This window comes from Mytilus galloprovincialis, chromosome 5, assembly GCF_965363235.1.
Source record: "Mytilus galloprovincialis chromosome 5, xbMytGall1.hap1.1, whole genome shotgun sequence".
Classification (NCBI taxonomy): domain Eukaryota; kingdom Metazoa; phylum Mollusca; class Bivalvia; order Mytilida; family Mytilidae; genus Mytilus; species Mytilus galloprovincialis.
This window is the reverse complement of record NC_134842.1, coordinates 78,857,181-78,869,958: the sequence shown is the minus strand read 5'-3', so window position 1 is coordinate 78,869,958 and position 12,778 is coordinate 78,857,181. Positions and strand designations below refer to the sequence as shown.

General features: G+C 31.6%; 1 protein-coding gene across 1 annotated transcript in view; it reads left to right on the top strand.

The window, feature by feature from the left end:
- The first annotated feature begins 8,596 nt into the window (after positions 1-8,596).
- Positions 8,597-12,778, top strand: part of LOC143074156 (uncharacterized) — a 72,332-nt gene continuing 68,150 nt past the window's right edge. Inside the window, exon 1 of the mRNA XM_076249705.1 lies at positions 8,597-8,612. Within this exon, the coding sequence (XP_076105820.1) occupies positions 8,597-8,612 (16 nt within the window). The remainder of the gene's footprint in view (positions 8,613-12,778) is intronic.

Here is a 12,778-nt window from a genome sequence, read left to right as displayed (position 1 = left end):
GCCGAATATATTTTCTTCTAAAAGGTCCTCTTTCGTGACCGATTTTTTAATTTTCTTTAAGTTAGTTCAGGGAATTAAAAGTTCTTTATAATATTTGGACATTTGTATTTGCCTTAAACATGTAGTGTCTGAACAAGAGCATATAAAAGAATCCGTATCATATTTTTCGTCTAGTGACGTTAACCAGTATTTTCCTATTGCAGTCCATTTTTTGTGTTTTGAGTTGACAATGCTGTACATACTTTTCACCTGTTTTGATTTAATAAATTATCATTCCTATCCCCCCTTTTTCTTTTGGAAAACAGCACACTGTTCAAGCGATTTGGTTTGTTTTCCCATCCCATATAATATTATTAATTTGTTTTTCGTATACCTCTCATTTCAATTTCGTATCCAAAGACAGACAGTACAAAGGATTTAATAATTAAATTGTTTCCCGTAAATGTGAGATCTCTTGATTTCCAAACTTCCATACAGCTTTTTATCTCATGTATTTTTTCTAACCAAATTTGATCTACGTCCACCCCATATCCATTGTTGTACTCTAATGCTTTTGCAGGACGCTTAGACCATTGAATTTTGTTAAATTTTGGTTTTTTATTTCGCCACTTGACTAAATTCATGCCAACAGTCTTATCCATATTCATTTTAGCCCCCGAAGCGTTTTCGTACAGTTTTAAAGTTTTAAATGTTTCTTCGATAGACTCCTCGCTTTTATAGAGAGGCCAGATTAGTTTTTTTGTCCGCCATTTTGTTTTCCAGTTGACAATTTTACTAATATTCAAAGAAATTGAAACATAATTTTCTTGTTATTCACGTGTATTCTAAGTGTCATTTAAATATTAAAATAAAGTTTGAAAGATTGTGTTTTCTATTAAAATAAAATATTTTAAACACTTGTATTAATGAATTTTTCATTTTCGGGCGAATTCGCGATGTTTTTTCAGAGAAATGTCGTCCGCGGCACACATTTCGAGCCGGGGTAGCCCTTTTCAAACCGAAATAAAAATATGTTCCTGACGTCATGGCGAGCTAATTTTGTTATACAATGAAGGAGCAGGGTTTCTTCTTTCTTTTCGGCGTCGAGTAATTACAGTGCCTACGTGAAAATGTCCAGTGAACAGGAATGTTGGAAACGGCTGTCGGAGTTCAACGTTTATCGAGAAACAGTGGTCGCTTTGTTAAAGGACGAGAATTATACCGGTTAGTTCTCATATTTTATGCTTTTTACTTTATTTAAACTTAGAAATAAGGAAATTAAAAAGAAATTAAAAAAACACTCGGCAAATAAATTTGGGCACAGATATATATGTTAGTGAATAGTTTATCATGAAGAAGGAACTAAAGTGTCATGTCAATAAACAGGTCCTGGTTCATTGTTTAGAAAAGATAACAATTATTTTGATAGTTTATTGAAATCTTGATAGTAAAACAATTTAAACCTACATGTAGTTAATACTCATGTTACTTATATACCTATCATGAGGCAGAGAAAATCTCCTACATACATGTAGCTTTGTTTCAATTTTATAAATGGACATCTGTTCCACACTTGTACGGGGTGTTTTAATGTTGATTTTTACATAAAAAAAAATTTGAAAATAATACTAATACTGCATCATTTTAATAAATGTTTGAATCATGATCCATTGAATAAGAACCTTTTCTTTGTTGTCCCTTCTTTTTTGTTTTTCAGCATAATGGATATTTTGAATTGTTCGAAGATTTAGAATGTCAGCAAATTTGGATGATGTAGCCTTCAATAGATGTTGCATTGCTGGACGATAAAAATTATATGAGTGAACTCATTGCTAGAAAATATAGCCAAATTATGATAATGCCATTACATCACAGAAATAGAAACCATACTCATCTCATCACCAACCAATGATATATAACTTTTACGATTGATGGACGATGCCAATTTAGACCATGATATATTTGTGACAGTCATACATGTACCTGATAGAAAAATATAGGTGAGGTTTTTTAAACAGTAAAATATTTAACACATTCCATGGGCACAAATTTAGGGTATATGTTCATGAGACAGCAACAGGTTGACTGGCAAGGTTTTTAGTAGAATTGTTTATTTTTGGGTATAATTATTGTTTCAGATGATTTGTCATTAGGGAAATTAAAGAGTCCAATTTGGAGAGAATTTTAATTCTGGGACGCGGTTATTAAAGTTGTAGAAGTTGAAAAAAGAGTTTTCAATTAAAGTGAACTTACCAATAGTTTTTAAGAACTTTGATATTACAATCACTTCTGTATCGTCTTTTGTAAGAACATTTGAAACAGAATGGCTCTGATTGTAAAACGCATTGTAACTTTAGGATATGATGTAGTTTTTGACAATAAATAGTGAAGTAGGGCCCTATTGTGTAAAATATGGTATTTCGTTAGACTGGTTAAAAAATCCCTATAAGTTAAAAGGTATTTTGAATTTGTCAATTGGTTTAATTGTAGAGTTACGAAAACTCATAGTCAGACACACTTTTTCGTTTAAAGCTTTTTCTTTGTGGAAAGAATTAATGGTTGGCCTTGACTATTGTCCTGATGTCGGTTTTTTTAGGAGACAAAGGGAATGTTTTTATAAAAGGCAGCTAGCACTTTCTAAAAATAGTAAAATAGATCAAAACATGTACTTAAATAGTATATATATACCGTCAAAACTAAATCTAATACAACAGCAAAAAATAAAGATGAACCTACAACAAAGGCAGCCTTGTTTAAGCACTTTAGATGCAGAGAAATATATGTTGAAAAAGAATGTACAAAGTCTTGAAAAGAAATTGAAAATTGTTAGGCATGCAAGAATGGACGCAAATTTAAAATTGAATGAATTAAAAAAGAGCAATGTGAACCTGAATACAAAATATGCTACATGCTGTATTAAACTATCAACATTTTCTACAAGAAATGTACACAAAAAGTTGAAGCTGAGGCAAAAGAAAATACAGTTTCTTCAGAAAGAAAATAACAAACGCATTACAGAAAAAAAAATAATAAAAAAGAAGTCAGAAATTAGTTGACAAAATCATAAACAAACATCATCACTTTTTGAACTAAGGATTTTCTTATCTAAGGCATAGATTACCTTAGCCGTATATGGCACAACTTTTTGGAATTTTTTATCCTCAATGCTCTTCAACTTTATACTTGTTTGGCTTTATAAATATTTTGATTTGAGCGTCACTGATGAGTCTTACAAATGTATATAGACGAAACGCGCGTATGGCGTACAAAATATAATCCTGGTAACTTTGATAACTGTTGAAATATTACCGCGAAAAGTACAGAAATTTGAAAAAAGCTAAAGTTACACAAAATTTTAAACACAAAACATGCAACAAGGAAAATATTGAGGTTTTGTCACTTGAAGAGAAAGTATCATATTTAGAAAATTAAAATTTTATTCTCAAAGATGAGTTGCAAGAACTTTCACAATCAAAAAATAGTAACGACATATCATGAGCGAAATGAGGGTAAATACATATTCAAATGATGTACGGGAGGTGTATGCTACATTGCTATCTATCAATGTAGGCGTGAAAACATAGAAAATGTAATCAAAACAGTTTTAGAAAAACTTGGAGGTTTAAAAGTGGAAAGACTTCTAAAAAAAACCTTTGCTGAATACATGATGGTTGAAGCAATGGCTTTAGTCCAAATTCTAGCTGCAGAAGCTATATTATACAGCAATTTTAACACTTTACATACAGATGGGACTAAGCGTATGGGTAGGGAATTTGGGCGGCTTCAAGTTGGTACTAGTTCTGGGCACATTTCTGAAGGTATTTCGGAACTTGTGAGTGGCAATACCGAAAGCTTTTAAAAAATGATTGACCAAATTTTGAGTGATACGGGTAGTTTATTAGAAACTGATGAGGACATAGCTGTTAAGAAGGCAAAACTACTTTTGTCAGTTAAAACTTTAATAACAGATCGTCATATTGTAAATACTTGCTTTGAAAAATTGTTTAGAAAAAATGCGTTTTGAGTGTATACCGTAAGATGGGGATACACCAGAGGCAGTAAGAACAAAAGTTTCTAAACTAAATGTAATTTTCATGTGATTGTTAATGTTGCTTACCAAGCAGAAATTGGCCTTAAACAATGGGGAAAAAAATATTTCTGATTTAGATAATATTGAAAATAATAATGTGAATTTTATTTATAATCAGTCAACAACTGATTTTATAAGAGCTTTTTGCACACTTTGTGTACAAGGTGCTGATGAAAAGTCTGGTTACGGTTCATAATTTTGAACATTTTTGAGTGATAATGACATAGATCTAAAGTTGACAACTTTTCATGGTCATCGTATTAATTTGCTTTTTGCTATGTTTTTCACAAAGATAATATTTATGAATTTAATGATTTGTATTTTGAAAAAGAGAATAGAAATAATTTATTAAAAGCTGTTGCTAATTATGTTAAAAATCCAACGTATTTAGCTGGTTGTAGAACCTTTGGAATAGTGGACAAGTTATTTAATGGTCCTTTGTGGCGTATCATAGAAAACGCATATCACATCTTAGATTTAAATAAGGTGTGGGAAGAATTTAAAGGTTGTTTAGAGATTTATTCCCAAGATGCTTCTGATTTAGTTGAAGGAAAAATTTTGTACAAAAACTATACTAATATTGATGATACTTTTGATTGTTTATTTGCTGTGGAAGACGAAGAACTCAATATTCTTACTTCTTAAGCTCTTCAAATTATTTTATTGAACTTTCAGTTGATTTTCAGTTGAAATGAAAATACTAATGGGATTGATATAAATATAAGAGAACTAAGCAAATTAGTTGTTAAAACTAACATTATTTCTAAAAGAGATTTTGCAAATCTAGACAGGCTCCAAAGGGAAAATCAAATGCTAATTTAATAGCACTGGAAGGTTTTATTTTGTCTGCTATCAACAAAACAGTAAAATGGTTAAATGATTTAGAAAGTGAACAAAAATCTCAATATTTAAAATAGCAAGGTTCCGTACACTAGATATCATTAGACATATTAAAGAAAGAAAGATTGAAATAAGAAACCAACATTTATTATTACTTAAGAAAATAGAGGCAGATAATTTGAAAAAAACAATTGCAAAAGCAACAAGAAATTGAAAAAATTTCGGAAGAGATTTAGAACATAGGTGGTCTTTGGCAAAATATTGAAGACATTAATAAATTTTAAGTTAACTCAACTCAAGTGAAAAAGATTGAAGCAGTAAAAACTCAACTTAAGTTTAGGAAAAAGTTTAACATATGAATGTCGGAGATAAAACTCTTTTTACAATTTTCTTTTAATAATATTTCATTTCCGTAAGCAGAGCTTATATCTAATTTAAAAGTTCTTATACATTTGAATTTTAATGTTAGCAGTGCACAATCTGGAACCCAAGATACATGTATCATTTTTTGTATCAAATCAAAAGAAGAAAGGGAGCAAATTATGGAAAAACAAAGAGAACTCATTTGTAAAAAGATCAATGAAATTAAACTTAAACAGAGCCATTCAGTCTGTGAGCCAGTACAGAAAAACCAAGAATATCAAACAGTAATAATGCTAATCCTCAGAATCAAAATCATGATAATGTAGAAGAAACTGATTTTGTTGTTAGCAAACCTTCAGAAACATATACTCTAAAGTCCACAGCTTTAAAAGCTGGACAGTATATAGCTGTTGCATATATTGATCATGTTGATACGATACCTGGTATCCAGGTCAAATTTTATTTGTTAAAAATGATTTACTAGTTCATGAGAAATCCTTGTGTCCATCCCAAAATATGGGCAATTTGTTTAAATGGCCACAAAAAGATGACATAAGTGTTGTGGAAAAGATTTTTATTTTCTGTTCAGATTTTGAAGTTAACGCAAAAGATTCAGGTGGAAGAACTTGGTTTTTAACAAATCATGTCACAATTTGTTCTGAACATAAGAAATATTTAAATACCTATTTTGTCTAGAAATTAGGACATCCTAAATATGTATAGCATATTAATATTTTTTTTCTTGTGATGTTTTAGTCTGGATCCCATAGATGTACATGTAATCTAGACCAGCAATTGCATTGCAAATTTGGAAAATGTCATGGAATGGTAACCTATCAAAAGAACCTTGACGAATCTCAGACTCATTGGTGTTACAACTTCATATGATGCAGTGATGCACTGATAGTTCAACTTCAGCAGAATTATCCAATTGATGTGTAATTGGTGAAAAAAATTGTTATGCAGGCATGCACTGACCGTGATAATAGAGAATTTATCAGAGCTGTTTAAAAATAAAAAAAACATTTTATGCTGGATTTTTTTTTTTTATGAAATCATCAAATATCAGGCATAATTTATTTCAGTCAATGTATCAATAACATAATGACATTTTATTATTTGGTTCCAGTAACATCCAGTGGCAAATACTTCAAACATATTCAGGATGAATGAAGTATACAACATATAAATGCATAAATTCGATATGCCATATGCATAATTTTTACAAATGAACTCAGTCTCAGGATGGCTAGGTAATTCCTGTTGCGAGTTTGATAACTTGTGTTAAGATATCTAGTTCAATACCAACATTACTAAACTTAGCTGAAAAATGAGAAAGAAATGGAGATAAAACATGAATCGTCATGTAATAACTCAGGATTGCCTTCAAATGGGAGCCTTTTTTTAATCAAAATGGCTACCATAGTGAGTCCAAATGTCATAATTCATTCATAATATGATACCTTGTATAAAAACAAACAATTTGCAAAAATCAGTTGAGAAATGACTAAGTAATGATGAAAAATGTTTAAACGAAACGGAAAACTCCAAAATGGCTACCATTTTGAGTTGTATCGTCACAATACAAATCCAAATGTCATAGTTCATTCATAATATGATACCTTGTATAAAAACAAACAATTTGCAAAAATCAGTTGAGAAATGACTAAGTAATGATGAAAAATGTTAAAACGAAACGGAAAACTCCAAAATGGCTACCATTTTGAGTTGTATCGTCACAATACATTCCAAAATTCGTACATTGTGTTAAGACAAACAATTTGATATCATCAGTTTGAAAATCAGTTGTAAAATAACAGAGTAACGACAAAAAGCATTTTATCATGAAAAATTATATGAGTGTATCTTCAGCAGTTTATGAGATATTTCCATTGTAGTGCTACCGTGACACTACAACGCTTTTTGTAATATTATCAAAACAAAAGATGTGGTATGATTGCCAATGAGACAACTATCCACAAAAGACCAAAATAAAACAGACATTAACAACTGTAGGTCACCATACGGCATTCAACAATGAGCAAAGCACATACCGCATAGTCAGCTATAAAAGGCCCCGATAAGACAATGTAAAACATTTTTTTCGCTTCTTTGGCAGGTTGATGTTGAATGTAGAATCAAGAATTATGAAGAACAATTTAAAGAAGTATTTTACCAACAAACAAAAGTAAACCACAAAAGAGGAATCTACTTTGTATCAAACATAGAGGACGGAAATAAAGGGATTAACGATCTGAAATGTCATATTTCAAATATAGCAAAACAGATGAATTATTTTGTTGAAGAACTTCCGACAAAATGGATTCACTTAGAAAATGCACTATCTGTAATGAAAGGTTTAGATATTAATGTGTATGAATGGGGAAACATTTTGAAATTAGCACAGAAGAATTCAATAGAAGAAGACGAACTTCTTCTTTTCCTTGAATATCAGCATAGAATTGGAAATATAATTTGTTTTAAGGAATTAAAAGAATATATCATTCTACAGCCATTTTGGTTAATCAAATGTTTCAGATGCCTTGTAAATGATTGTAGTCCAGATCAGAGAAACTGTGTATTAAGTGAAACTGACGTGCAAACGCTGCAAATTACAGGGGAATTATCAGAGACATTGATCGAAAAGTTATTTCAAAAGGAGGATACCTTACACTTTACAGATTCTGAACATAAACGCCATTTACTTAGTGTAATGGAAAAATTTAACATAATTGTGAAACCAGAATTCAGAGATATCAACAGCAATAAATGTCAGAAATCTGAATCCTACTATTTGCCATGCATGATTAAAACCTCCCGTACTCTGGTATCAATAAAGAATTTGTATATACAGGGAAATGTTGAATTAACACCATGGTTGGTTCTGGAATTTACGTTCCTTCCCCTTGCCTATTTCAATCATATTTTGTTCTATTACTTACAAAATTATAACGTATGTAAAGTAGAGACAGAACAGCCAGCTTTATTTATGGGAAAGGCAGTGTTTCATCTAGATCGCAAAAAAAGCAGTAAGTTCATTGTCTGCTTTTCACGAAATACTATATGCCTACAAATATGGAAATGGAAAGATGTAGACGAAAACATATATGAAAAGATGTTCAACGAGCTTTGTGATAAGATTGAAAACATAAGGGATACAATAGGACGGAACATATCTTATATTACAAAGGCAAAATGCAGTACTGGAGATTTTACAAAAAGTGCCGGTAGAATAAGCTTCACTGACTTAGAAGTAACTGAAGGCGATGATTACATGTGTGATGAACATAATGATTTTCATAGCAAGGAAGACTTAGTGAATACATGGTTGATACATGGCGTAAGTATAGATTAATTGTTAATATTTTTTCAATTGAATTAATGTACCTTTTATGTATCTTAATAACTTAGGTATCACATTTTTTTTGGTACAAGATGCGCATTTCGACAATCAATGTCTCTTCCGTGATGCTTGAGGCCAACATATTCGAAAATTAAAAGTTTATTAAAAGGATGAAGAGCTATAAACCAAAAAGGACGAAAACAGTATAGCCAAATCCTGGCGAGAAATCAGATCTTTGCATAAGAGAAATACATTCGTTAATTTTAAATAATTTCCAAACCTTTGTATTTCATGCCAGTACCGACATACTCGCTACTGGAATGAACAAAATGGTCAATATTAGCCCAAAAAAACCTATAAAAAACTGCCCAAGTATCCTGTAGATTTTTCTCGTTTTACAATCCAGTCAATACTTACCAATTAAAATAATCATTATGAACTTTTATCTAAAACCTTGATGATTCCCCGACATTTATATGTCATCCTCCACAATGCGATGCGTCATTGAGAGTAAACTCATCATCGATACAAGGATTAGAATTTTGTATTTGAGTCAGACTGGCGTTTCTTCTACAAAAGACTAATTAGATTGATTGATTGTTGGTTGCTTTACGCCGCATTAGCACAACAAGGCTATATCGCGGCGAGCCTAAGGCTATTTAGTGACGACCCAATAAAAAATGTTAAAAAGGCCAAATAAAGTACAAAGTATAAAGGGCATTGAGAGCCAAAAACTCCTCATAGTTTTGCCAAAGTTATGAGTTTGAATGTCCCTCTGGTATCTTTGCCGGTGTCTAAACATAAAACCCTGATCTATGATATTGGTTATGTTTAGAGTTGATAACATTATTATCATGTTCAAGTTTTGATTAGAAAAATATGCATTACTACTACGCCAATATCTTTTCCAACTAACTTTTAATTTTACTAATTGAACCTTCACCGTGCAATTGTAAACTTGTTCACCGTTCATACAGATATAGATGTTCCGTAACGTATGCAATGCCTTAAGAATGCTTGTTAACAGTTTATATGATTGGCATTTCACGATGAACGAACAATTCAAAATTTCTTGCACCTTGATCTTTTTACTGATTTCACGAATCACGGCGAAAAACGAACCTTTTTCACGGCTGCACGTGAAATAAAAATGGCAAAAGACTTTGCACGAAAATACAGCTCACTGATATCTTTCATTAGGATGACCCATGTGTAAACGTTTATACTATGTAGACTGATGTAATTGCATATGACAATGTATCAGTTCCTATATTCTCTAAAGAAGGATCATTATTGAAAAGGTCTTGATGACTTATTCGCAAATGCCTTTTTAACTTAAACGCGTTTTTTTACATATTGTAGGGATATAACACGATGTTCATTTAAAGATTATTGTGGTTTTCTACTGGTTTTGCATTCATTAGATTTTTGTTTTATTATTTGTTTCAAAAAGTTTAACCGAAAGAAGCAAGAACAAGCTAAGCAAGAAGAAGAGAAAAAGAGAAGAGAAGAAGAGGAATTTACGAAAGCAAAACCCGAAACTTCTCCACATACAAGAGGTAAATTATTTCATCAATGAATATGTGGCTAGGTTGCACATATAAATACATATTATACTTAATCGTATTTTTCATTTTTGTTTCTTTTCAAAATAAACTCCCTTGATTTTTAGTTTTGAGGTTAAGGATTTTTGGTTTCTTCTTTGTGTTATCAAATACTCTCTAATTTCCCGACTGTTATCAATGAAAGTTTAACCCTCCTGCTGCCAAGTGTTTTTCAAGGTTGAATTTCGTGTGCCAAACAATACGAAAGCCCGACTTTCGTGACTTCTGATGTCCAATTATGACATCATTCGACATATGACGTCACGCCATAATGACTGTTACATGTACATTAGGGACCCACTGAAGAACAATATATAACACTGTTTAATCTTTGGTCTTTTTGTTTTTGAAAATTGTACATTAATGAGGAGAAGCTTGCATACATTATAACAACGGCATATGTGTCTCTACGGCACAGTCTTAGTGGACAAATGTGTCTCTTCGGCAGCAGGATGGTTAAAGACAATGTCAAACCTTTTCTTCTGTTGGGCCTGATTGGATAATAGTTTTGACCCCGACCGTTATTGACATTCTTGACAATACCAGATACTATAAGCAATAGGTCTTATATATTCGGTGTTTGGACGGAAAGTAAGGTGAACATGTCCAACTGGCAGGTGTCATCTGAACTTGGAATATTTTTATGGTTTAGTGATTTAAGTTTATTGTTTGTGTTTTAGTCTGCTTGTCTTATACAGTATGCAATAGGTCTACTGTTTTTGGTGTATGGAATGATTGTATGGTGTACATGTATAGCTGGTAGGTGTTATCTGATATTGACCTCATTTTCAATATTCAGTAGTAGAATTTTAGTATTTTATGATGTAGATGCAAGTGGGCAGGTCTGCTAGAACAGACCTGTGGACCGGTCTGCTTTTAACCGAACATCTGGACAGGTCTGCCACTGACCAGACATGTTAACTAGTCGCTATTGACTAAAAACGTCGCAACAACAACACGAACAGTTTATATAACGTTATTATCTGCCCTTGCTACTATATCGTATGCCCTAAAGTTGCATTTATATCGGCACTTCCCAGATGAATATGATCCCTACTTTTAGAATTTAAAAGGCAATTGAATTTGATGATGTGTCCTGTATTACAAAAATACGCAGATGTATATATGAGATTCCCAGTTTTGCTGTACATACAAGTTCTCAATATGTTTGCATATAAAAACCAAAGTCTTTGAGTACCAAATAATAATACGATACAATGCATAACACAAATAAAGGACGAAAGGTTATGTCAAAATGATTGAGTGAGCAACCTTTACATAATTAAGATGATGCTCACTAACTAAATAATTCAAAATCTGCTGACTATGTTGAACGCATCTTTCCCATCGAACTGCAGATAAAAAATACAACAGATACATTTGACTCAAAACTTGACTAACATATAGAAATTAATAATGAGGGTCATTTGTCGGTTTGAAAACTTGTGATTCCATTTCATTGTAGCAACATTCAAACAGCGCCTGCATACTACCTGTGACTGTGAATACTACCCTTATAGTCCGAGACCACAATTATTTCGTAATGCATTTCTTTTAGAAGATAAATAAAAATTGAAAAAAATCCCACTTGCTCTTTCTCAATGAAATTTTTACAGTGTGTTGTACTACTTTTGGGACAAATTATATCAAAATTATAGAAAACTTCATCGGCTAACTCAAAATATGGACAATTTTATGTTTAGGGCGTCTTGAAATCTTTTGACAGCTCCCGAAGTGCTAATTTTAAACCTTTTTCAGCTGGACCAAATCACTACTTTCCTTTAAAATTCTGAACCCATATTTTTTCACAGTGTAATTTCACTCCCCTTCTTGCAATTTGAGGCATTAAACATGGAGAAATAAATTTTGAAGGGGTATAAAAATTAATGGCAAGTAACCCACTGTCAACACTAGGGACTATATTTGTGAACAATGAAAATCAAGGTACGACATTTGTGTTCTCGGACCTAATAGGATAGAAAGAGTTGACCAATCTTAAAAAATAACTTGGTATGACCAAATCTTAATGAATTATAACACTGCTTACAAAGTTTCATAACAATATGATACATATTATAGACAATATGTTAAATTCTATACTCATCTTTGCGTGTTAAGTTTTGACATTAAAATTGATAAAAATCAACTATCAACATTTGGGGCTTCAAAAATTAAAATATTGCAAAATAATACTTTTTAAACGCCTTAATATATCATTTAGCATGTACTAAAATTAATACAGTACTCATTTGATTTATCAGGCTTAGCATAATTTTTCAAAAGTCAAATTTACATGAGCCTGCGCCTAAAAATTGAGTTTTTTCAATGAAGGGGAGCCTTACATGAAGATGTAATATTTTCCAGCAATTTTAAATTTGTGAGGCTTTTTGGTTATAAATAATCCTTACATATGCATTGAATGTACTTTAAATGGAAAGAAAAGTTACAAAAAACAAATTATATTAGATTAAAAGGGTCTTAGGCCAAGTTAGACTGGAAAATATTTAGGGTCAATTTAGGCCGTGCCACATATTTACATTAAAAAATGCATATTGAGGC